A 24,686-nucleotide genomic window follows, 5' to 3' on the forward strand; every position below is an offset into this window, starting at 1 on the left:
CATGTATACAGATAGGAAAAAATCGAAAGTTTATATGGTTAGTGCTTATCTCTGGGTGATGGGACTATAGGTTTTAAAAAGATATTTTTTCCTAAATTATACTTACTAAATGTACAAGCATGTGTGCTTTTTTTATAATAAGGGGGGAAATATGAGAAAGCTTAAGACTTGGAGAGAGGGGCTTTTTCACCAAAGGACGGTCATCTTGGCACCTCGCTCAGTGAGGACTGCTTTCATTCCAACAGTTGGAGGCTGTGAGTGGAAACCTCCCATCCTTCTCCCAGGGTGCCCTGGATTGCTTCCAGGTTTTCATGATTATAGTTAATGCTAGGATTAACATCTTTATATTGAAGGCCTTTTTTTTTTTCATATTCCCAATTATTTTTGAAGAATAGTTTCCCAAAAGTGATCTCACTAGGTCAGTGGGTAGGAACATTTTTTTCTCGTAAGAAAAATATTTTTCTTACGATACATATTTCCAAATTGCTTCTCGGTGGGGCTGTACCAGTCACAATGCTGCCAGGAATACCTTTGCCAGCACAGGATATTATAATTGTTTTTAGCGTTTGCTAATTCAGCAGGCAAAGAATGGTGCCTCAGTATTTTGCTTTGCATTTCCAGCAAGGCTGAACGATCTTCTCTATAAATTATTTACTTGTTGTATTTTTTTTTTTTTTTTTTTTTGCGGTACGCGGGCCTCTCACTGTTGTGGCCTCTCCCTTTGCGGAGCACAGGCTCCGGATGCACAGGCTCAGCGGCCATGGCTCACGGGCCCAGCCGCTCCGCGGCATGTGGGATCTTCCCGGACCGGGGCACGAACCCGTGTCCTCTGCATCGGCAGGTGGACTCTCAACCACTGCGCCACCAGGGAAGCCCCACTTGTTGTATTTTTTATTCCTGAATTTTGCCATTTATCTATTGGGGTTTTCATATTTTCCTTTTCAATTTGTACAAACCCTTTCTATACTAAAGATAATGGCCCTTTTTCTGTTGTACTGGCCTAGCTATAGATATTTCCCCCAGGCTGTTGTTTCCCTTCTGATTTAGTTTTTTTTTTTTTTCTTTTTATATTCAAAAGCTTTGAATTGTTAGGCAGTCAAGTCTGTCACTTTTGTGATTTTCTTTTGTTTCTTACAAGTTTAGAAAATTACCCTCTCACCCCTCAAGCAGAAGTCTGATGAATGTTCAACTCTGCTTGCATCCAGATTTAAAAAAAAAACTTACCCCTTTAACCATCGTTGATTTATCATGCTACTGGTTCGCCTAAGGATTTAAATTCATTTCCCCTCAGTTTACCAAAATTATCTCAATCATATTTTTGAATAATTTTCTCCATTAATTTATGATCCCTCCTTTGTCATAGCTAATTTTTATATAAATGGTAGGGCCTATTCCCATAAGGCCACCTCTTTTTAAATGATTATTTACCTAAAATGTATCTGATAGAGCTTATCCTACTTCATTACATTTTAAGCTTATTTTCTGATAAAAATTCTTTTGATTCTCACCCATTTGAATATAAAACAAAATCCCCTACAGACTCAGAATTCCTTTGAGGACAGTAACCAAGTCTTTCTTGGGTATTTCAGTGTACCCAGCACAGTCCCTAGCACATAGAGATAACTAGTTAATACTTTTGAATGAACGAATTCACCCTTTTGTGGCATTCTTTTACTAAAGTTCATGGTATTAAGTCCAGTCAAGGCCAGAGAAGCTGTGCTTCTCTCTGTTGAACCCCTATCGTACACCCAGCAAAGCCCCATCTCTCATCCTCCAGTGATCCGTGTATTAGTATCCACATTTCATAGATAAAGAAACCAAGGTGCAGAGCAGTTCATTTGCCTGCGTTTGAAAGGCTGTTAAGTGTCAGAGTTGGGCATCTTAGCTAAGGTAGCAGTTAATCAGGTAAATCATAGGGCCCCGGAGTGTCCAGCACTGGCTTCAGATGGCCTGTGTTCAGTCCCAGTGTGAACTTGGCCAGTTTCGAAACCCATCTGTGCCCCATTTGTATACTGACAGTAGTAAGAAGACCTCAGGGTAGCTGTGAGTGCATAGTAAGACTGTACATTCTAACCGAGTGTCTTATCTCATTCCTGGGAGTCGAGAATACATGTCCTTTTTTCCCCTTTTTTGAGATGTTCTAGGCTGTTACTGTTCACAGGCGTGCCTTGGAGATATTGTGAATTTGGTTCCAGACCACCGCAATAAAGCAAATCTTGCAATAAAGCAAGTCACACAAATTTTTTGGCTTCGCAGTGCATGTAAAAGTTATGTTTACACTATACTGTAGTCCATTAAGTGTGCACTAGCATTATGTCTAAAATAACAATGTACATACCTAAATTTAAAAAATACGTTGTGGCTAATGATTGCTAACCATTATCTGAGGCGTCACTGAATTTTAGTAACAGCAAAGATCACTGATGGCAGATCACCATGAAAGTTTGAAACATTGTGAGAATTAGTGACAGAGACACGAAGTGAGCAAATACTGTTGGAAAAATGGTACCGATAGACTTGCTTGATGCAGGGTTGCCACCAGCCTTCAATTTGTAAAAAACACGGTATCTGTGAAATGTGATAAAGTGAGGTCTGCCTGTGTAGTAGCACTGTCACCTTGAGGTCCTGTAAGGATGTGTGTTTTGACGTATATGTGACAGTTGTTCCTTGCCCCTCTTTTGTAACTGAGAAAAAGAACAGCTAAATAGTGAAGCTGAGGAGAGCTGTAAAATCAGAACTTGTCGCCCGGGCCCCTCATTCTGTATCTGCTATTCTAATCCTCAGGCCTTGTCTTTGCCTTAAAGGTTCCCATGGCCTGTTTTGGAGTTACAGCTTTTAGAATTTTCTTTTAAAGAGGAAGTGAGTACAATTCTATTTTAAGGTAAGGGCATTTCTTTGCAAATGGAAAATCCAGTCGATAAGTGTTTAGCAACTGCTGTGGACAAGACTCTCGGCATTCTTATAAACACCCGAAAGTAACTGGATGTGTGGATGATTGTGTGGAAATCAGATCTGGGCTCAAGTTCAGGTTTATTATTTACTAGCCATGTGACCATGGGCAAATTTTAACCTCTCTAAGACTCCATTTTCTTTTCAGGAAACTATACATAAGAATTCCCATCCTAGGGACTTCCCTGGTGGCACAGTGGTTAAGACTCTGCACTCCCAATGCAGTGTTCGATCCCTGGTCAGGGAACTAGATCCCACATGCGTGCCACAACTAAGAGTGAGCATGCCACAACTAAGGAGCCTGCCTGCCGCAACTAAGGAGCCTGCCTGCCACAACTAAGACCCGGCACAACCAAATAAATAAATAAAATATTAAGAAAAAAAAGAATTCCTGTCCTACAGAGGATGGAGAGGAGCAAACAAGAGAATGTGTGTTAAGAAGCCATTAAACTCCTTACCTTGTAGACGTGCCTATGCTGAGGGTCTAGGGGAAGAGGGTACTAAGTAGGCCCACCCAAGACAAAACTGTGGGACACCTGGAGGGGTCACCATGATGGGTGTCAGGGGACAAAGAGAGAAGGGCCCATTGGAACTGAAGGTTTGTGCTCTGGGCTGAGTCTCCAAGAGTTGAGCTGAGGGTCATCCCAGATGTTCAGGGTCAGGTAGGAGGAGACAGACAGAATGGAGGCCCCCAAGCTCCATCCAGAGGCAACTTGTTCTGTCAAAGCCCGGCAGGGCTTTATTTGCTGACTTCTTTGCCACTATCTCCTGCTACCCAAGTCTCGCCCTCTATCTGATACTTACACAGCGTTCACACCCCAGCACCTAACCTAGGGCATGGCCCAGCTCATGGTGAAAATTTTTGTTTGCTGAAGGTGTGAATGGTGCTCAGACCATGTTTGTTGACTGAATAAGCATGACCCTGGCTGATGACATGTCCAATCTAGTTTACAAGCAACTTCGAATAAGACCCTGAGAGAAAGAGACCCTGACAGGCACAAGGACCGTCTGTAAAGAACAATGCTTTTGGTCTGGGAACCTGGTGAATTGAGATGCTTGTGGGAGACAGCCAGCCCCACCTTCCTAAGCACAGCACGGGGAGACTCCATTAGCAGGTGTGTCTGAGAACCACATGAATTACCGTTTTCTTCAAGTCACGTTTGACTTTTAGTTGATAGTGGGGCACAAAAACATTTAATATCATACCGTTTAAAAGTTGCATCTTTTAATGTCTTAATAAGATTGAAAGGCATTTATAGTGCCTGCACAAAATCTCTTCCGGGATAATGTTCATATTCCAAGTGATACTCTATCTAGTTCCTAGGTTGATCCAATCAGTTAAGCTTAGGAAGCAGAAAGATGGGGCAGAATACTCCCAAGACACTTACCACAGTACCTTCTTAAGTCCTTAGGTTTGGCCTGTACTTTGACATGATTTTTTTTTTCAAGTGGGCGTAGGTGTGCAAATCTAGAACCCAGAGCCTGTTCATTCACTGAACAAACTTATTTGTGCCTGCCCTCTGCCAGGTGTCAGGGGAGGGTGCAAAGAGGAAAAGCGTGGGCCCTGCCGTCAAGGAGTTCATGACATGATGTTTTTACTTACGGGGCCCCTAAAAGGGAGGCGGGTGCTCTGTCCATCCTTGCTAGACCTCACGTCTTTTAAGCAACAGGTAATGTGATTTTTCTCTGACAGCTCTAGGTTGGTTAAATGAAGCCCTGTAGCTATGGCTTTATTTACAGGCCTGTGGGAGCAACACAGGCCAGCGTTGCCACACTGACCTTCTCTGCCTCTACTGGGTGCTTGGTGGACCAACGGCTATCACCCGGCAAGGTTTCCCAAAGCAGACCATTGTTGTTGGCTTTGTGAAGCACTCAGAGGGCGGCCTGTGCTCAGAAATAGAGTTCTCAGCAAAAGCCACAGAATTGTTGGTGGCCTTGCCACTTGGCCAGCTGTTTTTCGTTTCTCAGCAACATTTGGCTCTCTCTTGCTGTGTGATGCCAGCATTAGCTATCATAGAATGTTCTCTGTTCAAACAACGTATTGGCTGATTAAAATCAGTTGCCTTGTCAGTGACTATAAAGCAGTGATTGATATGATTGCCCTGGGATTTTAAGAATTTTTTTCTTTTAAGAAAATATTAAAACATTTTTGAAAGCAGAGAGCATAGTATAATGGGCACCCATATGCGCATCACGTAGATTTAACAGTGAACGCTGTGCCACGTTGCTTCATCTGTTTTTATTGCTGCTGAAGTACTTTAAAGTAAATTACAGACATCGAGACATTTCACGCCTAAATACTTCAGTGTTGATCTCTAAAGAATCACATTCCCCAACAACCACAACATCATCAGCACTTCTAACAAAATTAATAACTCCTGGACTTCCCTGGTGGCGCCGTGGTTAAGAATCCATCTGCCAATGTTGGGGACACGGGTTGGAGTCCTGGTCCAGGAAGCTCGCACATGCTGCGGAGCAATGAAGCCCGTGCGCCACAACTACTGAGCCTGTGCTCTAGAGCCCGCGAGCCACAACTACCGAGCCTGAGCGCTGTAACTACTGAAGCCTGCGTGCTCTAGGGCCCGCAAGCCACAACTACTGAGCCCATGTGCCACAACTACTGAAGCCCATGTGCCTAGAGCCCGTGCTCCGCAGCAACAGAAGCCATTGCAATGAGAAGCCGGTGCACTGCAATGAAGAGTAACCCCCGCTCGCCGCAGCTAGAGAAAGCCCGTATGCAGCAACGAAAACCCAAAACAGCCATAAATAAATAAATAAATAAAGTAACTCCTTGGTGTCACCTTATCCAGTCCATGCTCACATTTCCCTCCTTGTTGCCCAGAAGTCTTCTACTTGGTCTGTTCAAAAGAGGACTCAGTCCTAGGCTGCACGTTGCATTTTGCTATTTTATATCTTAGGCTTTTAAAATCTAGGACTGGGCTTCCCTGGTGGCGCAGTGGTTGAGAGTCCGCCTGCCGATGCAGGGGACACGGGTTCGTGCCCTGGTCCGGGAGGATCCCACATGCCGCGGAGCGGCTGGGCCCATGAGCCATGGCCGCTGAGCCTGCGCGTCCGGAGCCCGTGCTCCGCAACGGGAGAGGCCACAACAGGGAGAGGCCACAATAGTGTGAGGCCCGCGCACTGAAAAAAAAAAAAAAATCTAGGACTGTTCCTTTCAACTTTTTGGATGTTTTTGTGTTTCATGACGTTGACTTGTAAGAGTTCTTGGATCTTTCAATAGGGATTATGAAGTTTCTCGTGGATTCCTTTCGCACTGTAGCTAAATTTCTTTTGTTGCATTTGTATTAGGTGCTGTTAGCCAGAGGTATGTGTTTTTAATATTTCGCCATCAAGTCTAGCTTCAGTGTCTTAGAAATTCGTTCAGATCTGACCTTGGCCAATAGTGGGTTTTTTTGGCAAAAGCATTCATTATATTCATTTCTTTTTAATCTCAAATAAAATCCTTCTTCTGGATTTATACAGGATTTATTGGCTTAAAAGGAATGCAAAATAATAAAGGTAGGTTCTGAATATCAGCCATGTGTAAGGTTAAGGAAATCCCTAATAATTCTTCTTCACGTTCAGTTTGCAGAGAAATTCCAGGAGGTGAAAGAAGCTGCCAGACTAGCCAGAGACAAATCTCAGGAGAAAATCGAGACCTCGAGCAATCATTCCCAAGTAAGTAATTTGTCCGTAAGATGAATGACTGTGATCAGTGATTGAGACTCTGTTCCCTGTCACTTTTGACAAGAAATAAGAAATTTTCGCAGTAGGGCATTTTGAAAACTTTTTCAACTATTAGCCTGCTCACAGTGAGATGAATGTGACATGTAAGAGACTCTTGAACTTTTCAGGATGTGGTGATATATTTTGGATGGAAAACGTTTGATGAGATTAGAGTTAATGCATGTCCCTGGTCTGGGATGTCCTCTGGTCACGGTTTAAAAACCAATATCAATGGTCTTCCCTGGTGGCGCAGTGGTTGAGAGTCCACTTGCCGATGCAGGGGACACAGGTTCGTGCCCTGGTCCGGGAAGATCCCACATGCCGCGGAGCGGCTGGGCCCGTTAGGCATGGCCTCTGAGCCTGTGTGTCTGGAGCCTGTGCTCCGCAACGGGAGAGGCCACAACACTGAGAGGCCCGTGTACCGCAAAAAAAAAAAAAAAAAAAATGCCAAGGTGAAGTGTTTTCTTTCTGTGTTGGGAGGTGAGGTCTGCATGAAGGATGCTCATGGACAAATGCAGGTACCTGTGCCCATGACAGAGAAAACTTGATCGATGCCAGAGAGTCATCGTCTGTCTCCCTATTATAACAAAGTCAGGTGGGAGGTGGTATTCCAACAGCTCTGGTTTAGCCAACGTAAATGTGGCTTTGCCAGGAACTGAGTTATCTGTGTACTTAAAAGTGTGATAATTGACTAAAAGGGACCTATTTTAACCTGAAATAAAAATACCTGCCTTCCTGACATCTGGATTGGGGTGTGTAGTGGTAGGTGGAAACCTTGACCTAGTGACAGAGTTATGTGTAGAGAGACAGGGAAAGGGAGGCCTGACGAGACGTAGGAGCTGGGGTCTGGGATTAGGGATAAGCATGATGTAAATGCAAGGCAGCCAGGGTTCTGCCTGCCTGGGGGTGAGATGCACAGTGGGAGGAACAGAGATGTACTTGGAGGTACTGTGGAGGACCTGGAATTCTTCATTAGTGGACCATTCTTAATTATTTATTGTTGGATAATGGGAAGACATTGGAGATGTTTTATAGCTACTGATCAGGAATTGACATGAAGGTTGCATGCGGGTGGTGAGGAAGTCAGGGAGGAGCTGAGGGCAGGAAGATCGGAGAGGAGGCTGTGGGGTGGAGAATGGCCAGGCCAGGCCAGCCATGGATGGATGTCGGGGCAGCTTGTGGAAAGAGAACAGGAGACATGGGCATCCTGAGCGGTCAAGATCAACACCCTAGACTTGGCCGTCAGCAATAGCTGAAGCTGAATCCTATAAAAGATGCCCCTACGGATTTATGGAAATGAATGTGTATTAGACTTCAAGTGGGCAGGAACTTTCCTGAATCTTTGTAAATAATCTTCAATGACATCTAAATGATACTGTTAATTTAGTATACTAATTACTGTACTGAGTAATCGCTGAGGATCTGTAAAATTGGGCACTTGAAATGGTCCATAGTCTAAGGACTTTCTCTGTGTTTTTTTTTTGGAATGCTAAGATTATTATACCATAAGAGTTACCAAAGATATTTTGTTAACGTTTTGGTGTGTTTCTTCCTAATATAGCTTTGCAGTATATCTTGGTGTTATTCTTTTTAATCTTTTTTTAAAAAACGTATTTGTTATGATCCTTTCCTTGTGTTTTCAAATATCCCTTTTCAAAACTATTTTAATGGCTAGATAGTATTCCAGTGTTTGCATCACAACTTATTCCATTAACCTCCTATAATTTGGGACATCGATGTTGTTTCTTATTTTTCATTAATATAAATAACACCATGCTAAGCATTCTTGCACACCTTTTGTGCATTTGATGGTTTCTGCAGGATAAATTCTTGAAGTGGAAGTATTGGGTTAAGGGTAGGACTTTTTTTCTGGTCAACAATTTTTTTTTTGGATTTTATTTTATTTATTTTTTATACAGCAGGTTCTTGTTAGTTATCCATTCTATACATATTAGTGTATACATGTCAATCCCAATCTCCCAATTCATCCCACCACCACCACCCCCGCCACTATCCCCCATTGGTGTCCATACGTTTGTTCTCCACATCTGTGTCTCTATTTCTGCCCTGAAAACTGGTTCATCTGTACCATTGTTCTAGGTTCCATATATATGCATTAATATACAATATTTGTTTTTCTCTTTCTGACTTACTTCACTATGTATGACAGTCTCTAGATCCATCCACGTCTCTACAAATGACCCAATTTCGTTCCTTTTTATGGCTGAGTAATATTCCATTGTATATATGTACCACATCTTCTTTATCCATTCATCTGTCGATGGGCATTTAGGTTGCTTTCATGACCTGGCTACTGTAAATAGTGCTGCAGTAAACACTGGGTTGCATGTGTCTTTTTGAATTATGGTTTTCTCTGGGTATATGCCCAGTAGTGGGATTGCTGGGTCATATGATAATTCTATTTTTAGTTTTTTAAGGAACCTCCATACTGTTCTCCATAGTGGCTGTATCAATTTACATTCCCACCAACAGTGCAAGAGGCTTCCCTTTTCTCCACATTTGTCTCCGGCATTTGTTGTTTGTAGCTTTTCTGATTGATTCCCATTCTAACTGGTGTGAGGTGATACCTCATTGTAGTTTTGATTTGCATTTCTCTAATAATTAGTGACGTTGAGCAGCTTTTCATGTGCTTCTTGGCCATCTGTATGTCTTCTTTGGAGAAATGTCTATTTAGGTCTTCTGCCCATTTTTTGATTGGGTTGTTTGTTTTTTTAATATTGAGCTGCCTGAGCTGTTTATATATTTTGGAGATTAATCCTTTGTCCAATGATTCGTTTTCAAATATTTTCTCCCATTCTGAGGGTTGTCTTTTTGTCTTGTATTGTAGTTTCCTTTGCTTTTCAAAAACTTTTACGTTTCACTAGGTCCCATTTGTTTATTTTTGTTTTTATTTCCATTACTGTAGGAGGTGGATCAAAAAAGATCTTGCTGTGATTTATGTCACAGGGTGTTCTTCCTATGTTTTCCTCTAACAGTATTATAGTGACTGGTCTTACAGTTAGGTCTTTAATCCATTTGGAGTTTATTTTTGTGTATGGTGTTAGGGAGTGTTCTAATTTCATTCTTTTACATGTGGCTGTCCAGTTTTCCCAGCAAGGGGTAGGACTTTTTTTTTTTTTTTTTTTTGTGGTACGCGGGCCTCTCACTGTTGTGGCCTCTCCTGTTGCGGAGCACAGGCTCCGGACGCACAAGTTCAGCAGCCATGGCTCACGGGCCTAGCCGCTCCATGGCATGTGGGATCTTCCCGGACGGGGGCACGAACCCGTGTCCCCTGCATCGGCAGGCGGACTCTCAACCACTGCGCCACCAGAGAAGCCCAGTAGGACGTTTTGAGAGCTTTTGACACACACTGCAAACATCCCTACAGAAATGTACAATTGTGACTCCCACCAGCAGTGAATGAGAGCGTTTTTCCCTCCCGTTCCCTCCCCAACAAAGCTTTGTTGATTTGACAGAAGAAAAGTGTACTTTATTGGCTTTTTAAATTTTGTATTTCTTTACTAGTGAGATTAAATTTTTTTGTTTATTAATTCTATGTATTTCTTCTTCTGTAAATGTCAATTGCATATCCTTTCCGCTTTTTTGTGTTCATTTCCAAGAACTTTATTTTTAACATGGCTAGTTTTGAATATATACAAAACTAGGCAGAACTGGGTAAATGAACCCGCATGGGCCCATAAGTCAGCTTTAACAATTAGGACTCGATGACCAATGGTTTCATCTACACCCGCCTCTCCCTCCGTCTTTATTTTAAAGCCAGTCCCAGACATCATTTCATTCATAAATATTTCAGAGCGTCACTCTAAAAGTTGAGGACTCTAGGGGTTTTTTAGTATAGGAATAGTATTAGCGTTTTTGTTTTTAGTATGCATTGAAAATATTTCCCCCACATCGTTGCTTACATTCTGATGTAGTTTATGCACTTTTTTGCGATGTAGAAATTTAGTAATACGTCATTCCCTTCTTGTCTTTCCTTTGCCTTTATTCTTCTTGGAGGCGAAATAAAATCTTTCTAAGATCTTCTCCAAGACCAGATGAGGTTTCACCTCCATGTAGAATGGCTTATTACAGCAAACATTTCAGAATATTCATAACGTTGCTAACTAGTCGCAGACACCCATATCTGATTCCTGTTTTTTTTTTTTTTTCAAATGAGTGTGTTCATCTCTCTGTAGCCCCGGGATTTTTAAGTCATCTCAGCTTCTTATACTTTTTCTCTTAACTCATTCACTGTTTCTTATTATAAAACCCTCCTCCCCCCTTTCTTTTTCTTTTTTTTTTCTTTTGGCCATGGCCTGCAGCATGTGGGGTCTTTGTTCCCCAACAAGGGATTGAACCTGCGCCCCCTGCATTGGAAGCACGGCATCTTAACCACTGGACCGCCAGGGAAGTCCCTAAAACTCTCCCCCTCTTTTAATCTGTGGTTTCTGTCCTGTGTTATTTAAGGAGATCAGGTATCCGGGCTTGTTAGGTTTACCTGTAAAGTTTGAGTGAAAAGGTTCTGCGTAACGGTCCTGTATGCTGTCTTGTGGGTAGAATGCACAGACTGTCTGGACTCCAAGTGGAGTCTCCACGGATAGTCTTGTTATTAGTCTGTGGACTTGTCAGTCTTTGCTGCGTTCTGGTTGGATGCGTTGGTTCTCCCAAACTCATAACCGCACAGTTCCTCATCATGCCTGATTTGCTTCCGCTGTGAGGACAAGCGATAAGGTGTGCAAGTGATTCAGTCTGGCCAGGAATCTGGGTGTGAAACCCCATCTTCCACTCAGGCATCCAGCATCAACGGAACGGACGATGAAAAGGCATCTTCTGCGGGTCCTGCCAACACACACCTCAAGTCTGAGAACAACAAGCTGAAGATCGCTCTGACACAGAGGTGAGCATGTTCAAATCCAGGTGCTGTTGTCTCCCAGGTCAGCACTTCCCTGCAGCCTTTCCCACTGGGCAGGGTTTCAGGAAGTTGGGAAAGGAGACTGGGTCCTGCTCAGAGCGTCCGGTCTTGACTCCTGACCAAAGGAAGACCAGCTGCCTTCATGGTTGTTCTCTGTGCACATCAGCATCTATGTGTGTGTGTGAGAAAGAGAGAGGTGTCCCTGTGCTTTTTTTTTTTTTTGCCATGCCACGAGACTTGTGAGATCTTAATTCCCCAGCCAAGGATGGAACCCGGGTCCCCTGCAATGGAAGCATGGAGTACTAACCACTGGACCACCAGGGAAGTCCCTGTCCCAGTGCTTACGTTTCATTTTTTTGGGGGGGTGGCCCGTGCCATGCGGCATAAGGGATCTTAGTTCCCCAGCCAGGGGTCAAACCCGTGCCCCCTACATTGGGAGTATGGAGTCTTAACCACTGGACAACCAGGGAAGTCCCTGTTTTGGTTTTTGAGAAGCCAAATTTATCATTTATTCATATATGATAACACTGAAAAACATTAAAACCTAAGAAACTATCTTGAAAATAAAATCTCACAAAAATCAGTAGCTTTTCTATATACAAACAAACATCACGTAGACTATATATTTGAAGAAGAGATTTCCTTTACAATATGAACTAGAACCATAAAATACATGGGAATAAGCTTAAGAAATGTACAGGATCTTTGTGAAGAAAACTCAAATGATTTTGAGGGCCATACATGAATAATTCAACAAATAGAAAAAGTCTATTGGGAAGTGGTAGGAAGCCTCAATATTTTAAAAAGTATCAATTTCCCTTAAATTGATCTACAGATTTAACACAACCCCCATGACGATATCAACAAGATTTTAACTTTTAATGACTATACTAGCTGTGCTTGTGTTTTCCTTGTTTTTTGTTTGTTTGTTTGTTTGTTTGTTTTTTGCGATACGCGAGCCTCTCACTGTTGTGGCCTCTCCCGTTGCGGAGTACAGGCTCCGGATGCGCAGGCTCAGTGGCCATGGCTCACGGGCCCAGCCGCTCCGCGGCATGTGGGATCTTCCCGGACCGGGGCACGAACCCGTGTCCCCTGCAGCTGCAGGCGGACTCTCAACCACTGTGCCACCAGGGAAGCCCTGTGCTTGTGTTTTCATATCTTGAGGATGTGGCCCGTTTCCCAAAGGCTAGGCTGGGTCTCACGGTGTAAGGCTGGCCCCATGAGCACCTTCAGAACTGCTGTCTTTGGGGGTCATTCTGCTCACCTGGCAGGGGACTCGGCCGGCTTCCCCCAGCCTCTCTGTGGCGGAGAAGCTGCTTTCCTCAGACCTGCCCCGTGTAAGAACTCTATCATATTCATTCCCCCATTTTACAGGTAAGGAAACTGAGTCCCAGGTGGTACAGTGAGTCCTTGCCCGAGGTCACATGGCTGGTAAATCTTCCCAGAGGCACCCACCTCTGCAACCCAGCCAGCCTGACCAGTGCGTGGAGCTTAATTCCTGTGATCTGACAGGAATTAAGGCATTTCAGAAAGAACATAGGACCCTTAGATTCAGCCCCCTTCTTTGGACCCTGGGTTTTGTCAGGTACTTCAAAGGACAGAACTGTGGCCAGCCTCTCTTACTCATCAGGTGATCTTGAAGACTATTTTTGGTTGAGTCATGGTGGGCTGCCTGGATGAAAACATTCCACCCCTAAAAATAAATGTTTTTAAATCCCAGTTGAATGGACGAGTGAATTCCAGGAATGGGTGTGAAGCCATTTCCCAGAAATCAGCTCAATCATTAACTCTGAAATTAATCACATAATAATATTTTGCTATGTTTTCAGTCTGTGGTGTTTGAAACCAAAAGTATATATTTTCCAATCACAGTTCTAGGACCTCGAGGTGGATGAAAGATAATGCAGGTTATTAAAATACAGTTGTATTTACTTTTTAAAAAATTAAAAGGAAAAAAAAGAAGCCTTGAGAGACACAACTCTCCTTAGCCAGGCAGTATTGATTAGAAGCCAAAAACTTGCTTTTTTTTTTTCAGAGTGGCTAAGTCTGAGGTGGTTTTTTTTTTTTGGTTAATTAATTTTTATTGGAGTTTAGTTGCTTTACAATGTTGTGTTAGTTTCTGCTGTACAGCACAGTGAATCAACTATACATATATCTCCTCTTTTTTAGATTTCCTTCCCATTTAGGTCACCATACAGCATTGAGTAGTGTTCCCTGTGCTACACAGCAGGTTCTCATTAGCTATCTGTTTTATACATAGTAGTGTATATGTGTCAGTCCCAACCTCCCAATTCATCCCACCCCGCCGCCCTCACCCCCTTGATAACCGTATGTTTGTTCTCTACGTCTGTGTCTCTATTTCTGCTTTGCAAATAAGTTCATCTGTCCCATTTTCCTAGGTTCCACATACAAGCGTTAATTCAATATTTGTTTTTCTCGTTCTGACTTACTTCACTCTGTATGACAGTCTCAAGGTCCATCCTCGTCTCTACAAATGATCCAGTTTTGTTCCTTTTAATGGCTAATATTCCATTGTCTGTATGTACCACATCTTTATCCATTCCTCTGTTGATGGACGTGTAGGTTGCTTCCATGTCCTGGCTATTGTCAACAGTGCTGCAGTGAACACGGGTCTCCAAAACAGGAAACAAAAGCAGCGTTGAATGGGACCGGCAACTGAGGGCAACCTGATTCCAGTTTGTTTTTTCAAACTTCACTGATCACAGAGGATTATCATGTGGTTTGGTGATAGTGTGGAGGCGTCCCTCGGACCTGAGGTGACCCAGGGTCGGCCAGGGCTCCCTCACACATCCTGCGGTTGGAACCCCAGTTCTTCTGCCCTCAGGGGACTCCCAGCCCCTGTCTCCTCTGTCCTCAAGTCCTCAGCTCTCAAATCTGGACCCAGACTGTTCGTTTAAACCTGGGTTGTTGGGCTCCAGAGAGGGGGTGTCAGGAGCTTGTTGAAAGTGTCCGCCGCTTTCATGAGAGTGTCAGAGGGCCCGGGGTCCACCCCAGCACTTCAGAACCTACATCCGTGAGGCTCATTTCAGGAAGGAAGGGACATGGGGCAGGAGAGAACAGTCCTGCGGCCAGGGGTCAGTAGGGAGCAGACGGGGAAGGGGTCTCTACCACAGTCTGTGGCTTCATTCTTAGTTTCTTTTTTTTTTTAATTGGAGTAGAGTTGATTCACAATGTTGCGTTAATTTCTGCTGTACAGCAAAGTGACTCAGTTATACATATATATATATATATAATTCTTTTTTATATTCTTTTCCATTATGGTTTATCCCAGGACGTTGACTATAGTTCCATGTGCTATACAGTAGGACCTTGTTGTTTATCCATTCTGTATATAATAGGTTGCATCTACTAACCCCAAACTCCCAATCCATCCCTCCCTCAGCCCCTTCCCCCTTGGCAGCCACAAGCCTGTTCTCTTATGTTTGTGAGCCTGTTTCTGCTTCATAGATTAGTTCATTTGTGTCATATTGTAGACTCCACATAAGAGGGATATCATCTGGCATTTGTCTCTGTCTGACTGACTTCACTTAGTATGATAATCTCTCGTTGCACCCATGTTGCTGCACATGGCATGATTTCATTCTTTTTTATGGCTGAGTTCATTCTAAGTTACATCTCTTCCTTCTCTGAGAATTCTGTTCTCTTCTGAAGTGATGCCTTGAGAAAATCACCCAACAAGGCAGCATGTTCCCACTAAAGGGAGGTGCCAGGCCCGCTCAGCACGTGGTTCTCGCTGCCAGGCCACCGGCGAGAGAGGGTGTGGCCCCGAGGCATGGGCTGAGGGGGTGGCCGGGTGCCCCCTCCACAGGGCAGCCGGGTGGACGGTGCCCACCCTCCCGGTCACCGCCTGGCCCCCGCCCTGCAGCGCTGCCAACGTGAAGAAATGGGAGATCGAGCTGCAGACCCTGCGGGAGAGCAACGCCCGGCTGACCACGGCACTACAGGACTCGTCGGCCAGCGTGGAGCAGTGGAAGAGGCAGTTCTCCCTCTGCCACGACGAGAATGACCGGCTCCGGAACAAGGTGGGGAGGGCCGGGGTGGCTGTGACCTTCCTCTCCCCGCTGCCTCCCGCTTGGCCTTCGGTCCCATGTCCCAGGGGCAGGAGGAAGACCCGCTGCTTCTCCCTTTGTCCTCCCCTCCGCCTCCCTGCCTGCCTTAGTGGGAACGCTACTACGTTCAGAACTGACTGATTACCTTTCCTGAACCAAGTTTTAAAATTGCAATCGCAAAGGAGAAGAGAAATCAATGGGAGATTGCAGCTTTGTCTCTCGCAAAGATCACCCTCTGATGCGAGCTGTGGGTTGGCCTTTCGTGGGTGGCCTCCCTCTGGCATTTTCTGTGGTTCCGTGATCTTCGGTAGAGAAAAGGGATCCAGAGGGTGAGTGAAGAAAATAGATTCAGGAGATGGTGAGGCGTGATTGCTCAGAAACCCTGCTTCCCTGCAAACTGCTCTTTCTAAAAATGTGAGATAGGCAGCAAGGAAAGGAATACAGCCCTTGACGTGTGAGGTGGGCGGATGCGGACGGGCCTCGTGTGCCCTCTACCCTCCTACCCTGACATGGGGGCTTTTCAGTTTTTTTCAGAATTCACCCACGCCCTTCCCTGTAATTAGTCGCTCATGCTCTGCTGTTGGGCTGAGTTGATGCGGTTGTTGTAGGGTTCCCAGGTGAGGTCCTGGGGTTGCTGTGCTGTTTTGCTGGTCAGCAATTTTATCCCACAGTCGGTGAACACAGTCTGCTCCGTAAATGCAGGATTTCAGGGTACGGGTTGCATTGAGATTGGTACTCGCTCCCCTTGCCCCCGTTTATAACCCGCCCACCCGTTCTGAGTGGAGCCCCTGGAAACCACTCCCCTACTTCACGTCTTACTTCGGAGCAGGTGGCATGTGAAACTGCCTCGTGTCATCTTTTCATAAAGTGCTGATGGTGAGGGGCGCAGGCCAAGTGCTGACTCTGCACCTTCCCTTCTGAGGCTGGGCTCATCTGCTTGGCAAAGGGATTGATCGCCCTTTGTTTCTTTTTCCAAGGGCAGAGCTGAGTTTCTCACTTCGCGTCTGAGTGTAAGAACCAAAGAGCCGTGCGGGGTCGGGGTGGGGGGGGCGTGGAGGAAGTACGTGCAGTGGAACCTACTCCCCGTGCGGAGCGTCAGCTTCCCTGGGCGGGAAGCACTGGGAACTTGATTCCCAGGGCGGGATGTGGACGTTGGTGGGATCTCCGGCAGCTCCTGTGGCTGGAGGTTCAGATCCTGAGGGCTGGTGCAGGTCACCTCTAAGAATTGTCCTCATGTTGACCACCTAGTGCCCTGCACCCTGAGGACTGCCGCCGCCTGTTGTGGGGAACCCCATCAACATGCTGCTCTTGTGTTACTTGCTGGTTACACCCCTGCCGTCCACTCTGCACCCATGCTTAGGCCCCTGGGAAATGTCCAGTGTCAGAGGTGTCAGGCTTGGGAAGGAGAGAAAGATGCACTCTGGGGATGTACCTCAGCCTGCTCTTGTCATCTCTCCAGGAAGAGGCCCACGGGCCAGGCCCCTTCTGCGTGCATCAGTGGGGAAAGGTCATCTTGATTTAAAACGTTTGAAATGTCATTGAGTCCCAGTTGGTAGCCACTGTCTCACAGAGTTGCTTGGTTCTCTACCCTGCTCTCTTAACCCCTTGAAAAGCAACAGAATCATTCAGGGCATGATTAAAATGATGTGACGGTCATTCTGCGAAGAAGCAGATAGATTCATGGGACGTCTGGCCCCGACTTGTGACAGATCCTTAAAGCAAACCTAAAGCTACCGTCCTGTGACTGTGAGAGAAAACCAGAGGCCCAGAGCATACTGAAGCCAGGTTTTGTGACTTCTGTGGCTTTGTTGGTGTTAAATGAGGGCATCCTGTGCCCACAGGAGCAAACAGCCCAGGGGGAGCCCCATGGAGTTTGTTTGTAGCCACGAGGAAAAATTTATAAGTGGGTTAATTTATGGTTTACTTTAAAAGAGCTGTGGTGATCTTTTGTTTAATGACGACAGTAAACTGGCATCCCTGCTTTAACATGTGATAAACATGTGATTCATTAAAGATTGACGAGCTGGAAGAGCAGTGCAGCGAGATAAACAGAGAGAAGGAGAAGAATACCCAGTTGAAGAGAAGAATTGAGGAGCTGGAGTTGGAACTCCGAGAAAAGGAGACGGTGGGTCGTGGGGCTCCGAGCGGTGCTGCTTGGCGTCCCCTGGGCCTTGGCGGGTGATCTCCACCCAAGGACACGGCAGGCAGCTGTGGGGCATGTGACCGGCCCTGGCAGCTGCCCGGATCTCAGCACAGAGACAGAGCCAAAAGCTACACCAGGGCACAGATAGTCCAGAGCAAAGGCCTGACCATTACCCTCTGCAGCCTCCTTGTTGTACTTATTCTATAGTCAGTCGCTCAGGTCCAAGAGGGAGCTGAACGTTTGCAAAAGCACTCGGAAACTTTCATAGGTGGTCTTTTATCAGAAGTTGCGTTCTGCCATCAAATTAATGCAGCGAGAACCCCCTGTCACACAGTCATTTATTTTCTGGGGGACGGGACAGCTAAGTACAGCAAGTCCCCTACCCACGAACGAGTTCCACTCCAAGAGTGCACTTGCCTAAGTCCAGTTTGTTCGTAAGTCCAACAGAGTTAGCCTAGGTATGCAACTAACACAATCGGCTGTATCCTACTGTACTGTAATAGGTTTATCATACTTTTCACACAAATAATACATAAAAAACAGACACAGAAACCAAAGGAAACATTTTTAACCTTGCAGTACAGTACTTTGAAAAGTACAGTAGTACCAGCTACATCACTGCTGCTTCTACGCTTGCTTCCGGACATCCTGGGCATGAAATAAAGACACTGTAGTACTGCACTCTCTACAGTACTGTACAGTAAAGTACACAAACGCACAACCACTTGTCGAGGATGCACGCACGTGACGATGTACACCAGACACGTGAACTGACTTACATGACTGGACATGTGAACGCACATTTGCATCTTTGAAAGTTCGCAACTTGGAGGTTCATAGGTAGGGGACTTACTGTATGCAGAGGGTGGAGACCGTGGGCAAGTTACCAATCCTCTCTCAGCCTCGGTTTCCCCGTCTACGAAACAGGAATCATACTTCTCTTTTCATGGTGGCGTTCAGCCTTCATGCATTAATTCATGGAACATACTCAGCCTTTAGAATTACCTCGTGTGTTAAGTATAACATCATCGCCATTATTATTTACGCAGACAACACAGGTTCCAAAAGCTGCTTCCATTATTGTATGCACGAGTTGGGGATTTTCAAGAATACATTTTATCTGACTTGCTTTCACATTCTTTTTCCAATTTCTGTCTCCTGTAGGAGTTGACAGACCTCCGAAAACAAAGTGAAATCATACCTCAGCTCATGTCAGAGTGTGAATACGTCTCTGAGAAGTTAGAGGTAAGGGCGGGGAGCATGTCCACCTGGGCTCAGATGAGAAGGCATCCACTGTGTTACCCATTTCTCCGAGGCCTCTCCCTTTCACGCCTGGCTTGGTAAAGAAAAGAGACTTTGTATTCCTAGAAAGCCAGCGTAACTACATGCCAGATGCCAGCTTTCCTCCCGGGTGCAGACTCAGCAGTGTTTGTCTTCTGTTTTCTCCACTTATACGAAGGTGTCCTGTGCATAACCATAGTGTAGGTGACTGTTTCCTGCCCACAGAAGTCCCTACAGAACCACAGAAGGGTGCGAAGCAGGGGACAGAAAGGAGGGCTGAGAGCCTAAGATCCAGGGGCTATTGCACCTCCCCAGCCAGTGACCTTGGACATGACCTTGGACAGCCCCCCCCACCCTGCCCCCCCACCCTGCTGGCTTCAGATTTCTGATCCACCTGCTGCATTTCTGAAGGAGCATTTTCAGGTCCTCCTTCACCTCCGAGGTTCTCCTCACTTCGAGAGCTCTTTGTTCAGGTATACAACCTTGGTATTAGTAACTGGTTCTTGTACACCCATTCAAAAACTCTCATTTTATGCCCGTAAGATGAAAGCTCTTATTTGGACTCACAGCGGTCCCGCCATTGGGAGCTTCAACGTCTCCATGGCAACACCACGGGACGGACAGAGCACAGACCTACTGTCCCTGCGTCTGGCACGGCCAGTCCTCCCTCGCTGACGGCCAGAGGCTGGCCTGGGGCCAAGGAGACCTCGCCTTCTCAGTGGAACCGGGAGAAACAAGTCACTCTTCCATTTGTGCTATTTCTCACTCTCTCCCAGAATGGAACCCAAAGGGGGCCTCTGCTGACCACACTGGGCTTGGGGCTGAAAACCCCATGTGCTGGGATTTCAGGCTTCCTCTGCTGGGCACTTTGTGAAAGCATCACTTAGCACCAGGCTCCCTTGGGCAGGATGCTGAGTTCTGTGTTCTCTGTGGGGGCATCGTATTAAGGCGAGATGCTGGCCGTTGGTACCTCTGCCAGAGAACAGCAGGAAGGAGGGGCACACACCTGATGCCAGGGGGGTGGGGGCAGGACACTTAACACTTCCAGGGAGGCAGCCCCGCCCGAGGGGGACGGACAGTCTGGCTGTCTCAGGTCTCAGCGGGGCTCCTCCCGCTCTGTCCCCAGACCCTTCTTTCTCTCTCGCTTTGCTTCAGGCGGCAGAGAGAGACAATCAGAACCTGGAAGACAAAGTGCGCTCCCTGAAGACGGACATGGAGGAGAGCAAGTACCGCCAGCGCCACCTGAAGGTGGAGCTGAAGAGCTTCTTGGAGGTGCTGGACGGGAAGATCGATGACCTGCACAACTTCCGCCGGGGCCTCTCCAAGCTGGGCGCCGACAACTAGGGCTGCGCGTGAGTCCCCAGGGTGTGTGTGACACAGAGTAGCACTAGGACGTCCTCCCGTTCACGTGGCTTCTGTAAATGCAGGCGCGGTTTGTCACGTTTCCAAACCAGGGGTGCCGTCCACTCTCTCCTCTCCAGAATAGAAACCTCCCCTTGCTTCTCTGGCCTTGCGAGGTCATGGACAACTGGACGATTCTGACTCAGGAATCCAGAACTAGGTCTACCTTAAACATTTACGCAGTCAGGGCAGGGATGTTTATAACTTTCTTAAGGGCTGTTGCAACCATATGAACTGGAAAAGTATTTTCTAATTCAAGTATGAATACCCTTTCCAACTCCTGTTTTTTTGAGTAGCGTTCAGAGTGTTCGAATGTTCACCAGGCACCAATGCGTGGGGCGTGGTGATAGCAGTTTTCCTCTCAGTATATACAGAGATGCTTTAAAGCAACCACTGAGTAGAGACTTGTCCCAGGAGAGAAAACGCACTTCTGGTGGAGGCGTTTTCTGGCAGGGGAATCGCCTGCATCCACTCCGCCCACTTCCACCCGCCCCCAGTTTGTACGGTTGCGACAATGCTCCTTTTCTTGGTTTTAATTTCTGAGCAGGTTACTGTGCTGTGGGGACAGCATGCAGCGAGGGTGCCTAGCACAGTGCCTGGCACAAAGTAGGTGCTTAATAAATATTCATTCATTTAAACGTATAAACAGAATTTAGTGTTTTCATCACATCCCCCATCAAGCCCCTGTTGGACAGTCCACCGTCCTGGTGCACTGGGTCGTTATCAGGCATGTATGTGACTTTGTGGACAGACTCGTGGGTTGGCTCAGGTGGCCCTGGGGCCAGGAGGGTGGCGGTGGAAGCAGCAGGAGCTGGTCTGAGGCCCCCCTCTCCCAGCAGCCCATCCATGGTGCTCTGCCCCTGGGGGCCTCTGACACTGAGATCACCCTTCCTTTCCAGGAGTGAGGCCTGTGGCCTAGGGATTCTAGGACCACTGACTGTCCCTGGTATAGGGGTTGCCCAGGGCTTGGGATCTAGGGTGGGATCCTCTGTTGGGTTTAGACAATTGAAAAAGAAATCACACAGGCCCGTGAGGGAAGGAGTGGGCTCAAAGTGGCTGAGCCTTGGCCTTAGAGGAGTTCTGCCCAGGTCTGCCTCCCCCTGTTCCTGCTAAGGAAGGGACCAGAGCCATGGACCTCTTCTCTCTTACTGAGTTTCTCAGTGGGGCCAGTGGACATTTCATTTGCCCCACGCATGGCAAGATGGTCTGAATCCCTGGCCGTCGGCATTTCTAAATCCCTTTGAAGGAGGGGGAGGCTTTGCCGCCCCCTTACCTGCTTTGAGAACCACTAAGATAACTTCCCCCTTTAGAAGGATTTTCTCACACATTAGAATTGCTCCCTGCTGAATTGTTCAGATAAACGATAAAATAGCCTGAGGAGGTGGGTAGGGTACACAGGGATGTGACCTGGGCCCCAGGGTGACTTTACAAGTCCTGCCGCTCTCTTTCGTGTAGCTGAGACCATCTCCCTGAGCAGGGAGGTCTTATTTAGGATGGGGAAAGCACCAGGACATGTAGGGGAGACCCGCAGGCTGAGTGGGGCAGCTCTGGTGGAGTTCACTGGGCTGGTGGCAGATGGAAATGGAAAGCGTGGTCAGCCCTCCTGCTGATTTGTGACTGGGCGCTGCTGGCCCTGCCCTTTCCCTGGAGCTCCAGATGGCTCTCAGGACAGTGGTAGCAGCTCTACTGACCTGGAGATCAGAGAGCTGGGCTGGCCGTGAGTTGGCCTTGTGGCCCAGCAGGGGCTCAAGAGGATTCTTCTCAGGCTAGGCCAGTCCACCTGCCCCGGAGCAGCAGACGCTGGGATTCTGAAACCTCCGCTTGGGTCTTCTGATGCCCACCACCCCTGTCTATGCGGCAGCTTATTCATCCAGAAGGAGCTGTCTTGACTGACTGGACATGCTCAGGTGACGTATTCATCGGAGGATAGAGTTGTCAAAGCTGCTTGCACATTCCGGGCAGTGACTGGAGAAACTAGTGGCAGCAGGAGAGCCGTTACCACGGTGGGCTGCTGTGTCCCTGTGCAGTTGAGACCCATGACCCCCGCTCACCAACCGTGGAAGAGTTTGGTGAGCGCTTGTAGGCAGTAGGTGAGGAGCTGAGAGCCCCACGCTATGTGACCCCAGCCAGCTTTACACCATCAGCCCCGGAGCTAAGAGCAGTAGGGGCTCCTCTAAAGGAGAAGCTAAGTTGGGCTCAGCAGGGAAAGCACACCTTTACAAAAGCCCTGGACTTTCAGTTCCTTCTGCTTTTCTCTAAAGGTCTTAAGCTTTCTTCATTTACTTTCTTTTTAAAAAAAAGGCCTGGGGACAACCCAGACAGTCTGTGGAGAGGCTAGCCCTGTCTAACAGCCTCGGGATAGAAGGAGAATGACCTGCTGAATTCATCCCAGTTTCCCTTGAGCCAAGCCCTCATTTGTTAGGACGTCCAGCTCCAGTCTCAGCACTGATGCCCTTTGGTTGGCGTGATCTGAAGCCAAGTGCAGGCAGGGCCTAACCCTTGCCTCACAAACACCCCATCCCAGTCGTGCTGCTGGAGGATTTAGAGCTAGGACTGCGTCTGTTTCCAAGTGATGTCTCCTGATTTGACATCTCCAAGACTGGCTGCCTGAACCTCAATTAGCTTTTTTTTTTTTCCTCTGCATCTGTGAAACCTGGGGCCTAAAAAAAGCAACGGAAAATTTGGAATCCTTTAACCATAATGATCCTTAAAAATAATTTTCATTCCAAGTAAAGACCCACTGGATGCGTGATACAGTTGCGAGCAGCAAGGGGAGATAAAGTCTTCCTAGTGCCTCGGGAATAGAAAACCACCTGAGTGACAGGCTGGGACAGTGTGGTCAGGCCTTGAAAGAGAGCCAGCGTCCACATGAGACCCAGAACTTGTACACTACCCTCCCTTCCACGCTCCCCTGCATGCCGTCACTTTAGACCTCAGCTGGGTGAGAGAACGGGGCAGAGATCATTCCCCATTTTGCAGCGGAAGCAGAGACAGGTGACTCACCCTGAGTCACCCAGCTAGTGAGCAGCAGCGCGGGCTGCATCTGGGTCTCCTGAACCCTGGTCCAGTGTCTTTCTACGAGTCATGCTCTCTTCTCCCTTTAGTGACCTTTGGGTGCCAAGGAAAAAAAAACTCTCTTGTGTCCTGATAAGAGCACATTGCAGTTATACTGTTTTAACATATGTCCCCAGCAAATGACAACTTATAAATGAATGAATCAGAATTACATTTACATTCATTACAGCAGTAAGTTCCACTTTTGAATGATTCTGCTTTTGTAGGGATCTTTCCAAGAGATTGTTGGTTAAAATGATGTTGGTGCTTTGAGAGGCCAGAGCGATGAGACACATTTTGAGTTCTTTGTTGATGGCTTTTGTGGAGGCAAAGCAGTTTGTTCAAAACAAGCAGGAGGCCCCCAAATGGCAGAGCAGTAAACAGAGTGATGGCGGGGCAGGTGGGGTGTGGGGGGATTGCCCATCACTGCCCAGCCCCTTCCCAGACAGGAGCCAGCACTGGGGAGGGAACAGACCAGCCAGTGGTTAGAGCAGGTTGAGTGGCACCTGACGGGCCCCGGGAGGAATGTCCACAGCGGGTAGTTGGTCTCCATCCTGCAGTCTCATCATAGACATCTCTAGATTTGGGCGGCCCACGGGCACAGCCTGGACGGTGGTTGGCTAATGCCTGGCCAGTATTTACTACATTGGACATAAGACATCAAATAAAGGGTGTGGGATATAGTGCTACTCAGAGGCGTCACGATCGGCCTGTTGTAAAAGGACTCCTTTTCTATAGGCAAGACTGCTTTTCAATAGAAATCGGGGGCAACTTTGGGTGAGAGCCAAAGCCAACCGCAGGGAGTGCCAGGGACGTCAGGTGTGGCCAGCTGTGCCCTTAGAAGGCAGGCAGCCGGGATGGGACTTAGCAGAGGCGCTTGACAGAGGTTTCCCTTTAAGACAGAGCCGGCCGCTGCATTCCGCTCATTGCTGAAAGTGGCTCTTTGTGCCATGTGTCCATCTAAAAGCTATGGGTTCTTTTATTCACGCGAAAGATCACTGGATTTTGAAGCACTGGTGATTTAAACTAGAAGTCTGCAAATCAACATCCATACATATTCTTAAATGACATGCATGGTTTAAAAGAATTCCAATTTCTGCATACATAGTTTCCCCCAAATAAATATATATTCTTGGGATGGTGGGGGTGA

At 46.8% G+C, this 24,686-nt stretch overlaps 1 protein-coding gene across 3 annotated transcripts in view; it reads left to right on the plus strand.

The window, feature by feature from the left end:
- The window catches only part of HOMER2 (homer scaffold protein 2), a 93,047-nt gene that overhangs the window by 66,794 nt on the left and 1,567 nt on the right, over positions 1 to 24,686 (plus strand). The window contains exons 4-9 of one of the 3 annotated variants that reach the window (XM_004278306.3): positions 6,535 to 6,627; positions 11,466 to 11,572; positions 15,474 to 15,630; positions 17,672 to 17,782; positions 18,965 to 19,045; positions 20,237 to 21,133. In XM_004278306.3, the coding sequence (XP_004278354.1) occupies positions 6,535 to 6,627; positions 11,466 to 11,572; positions 15,474 to 15,630; positions 17,672 to 17,782; positions 18,965 to 19,045; positions 20,237 to 20,425 (738 nt within the window). In that variant the 3' untranslated portion in view covers positions 20,426 to 21,133. Of the gene's footprint in view, positions 1 to 6,534; positions 6,628 to 11,465; positions 11,573 to 15,416; positions 15,631 to 17,671; positions 17,783 to 18,964; positions 19,046 to 20,236; positions 21,134 to 24,686 lie in introns of those variants that run through there. The other 2 variants (XM_033402938.2, XM_033402939.2) reach the window with 2 other exon arrangements.

Source organism: Orcinus orca, chromosome 2, assembly GCF_937001465.1.
Source record: "Orcinus orca chromosome 2, mOrcOrc1.1, whole genome shotgun sequence".
Taxonomy (NCBI): domain Eukaryota; kingdom Metazoa; phylum Chordata; class Mammalia; order Artiodactyla; family Delphinidae; genus Orcinus; species Orcinus orca.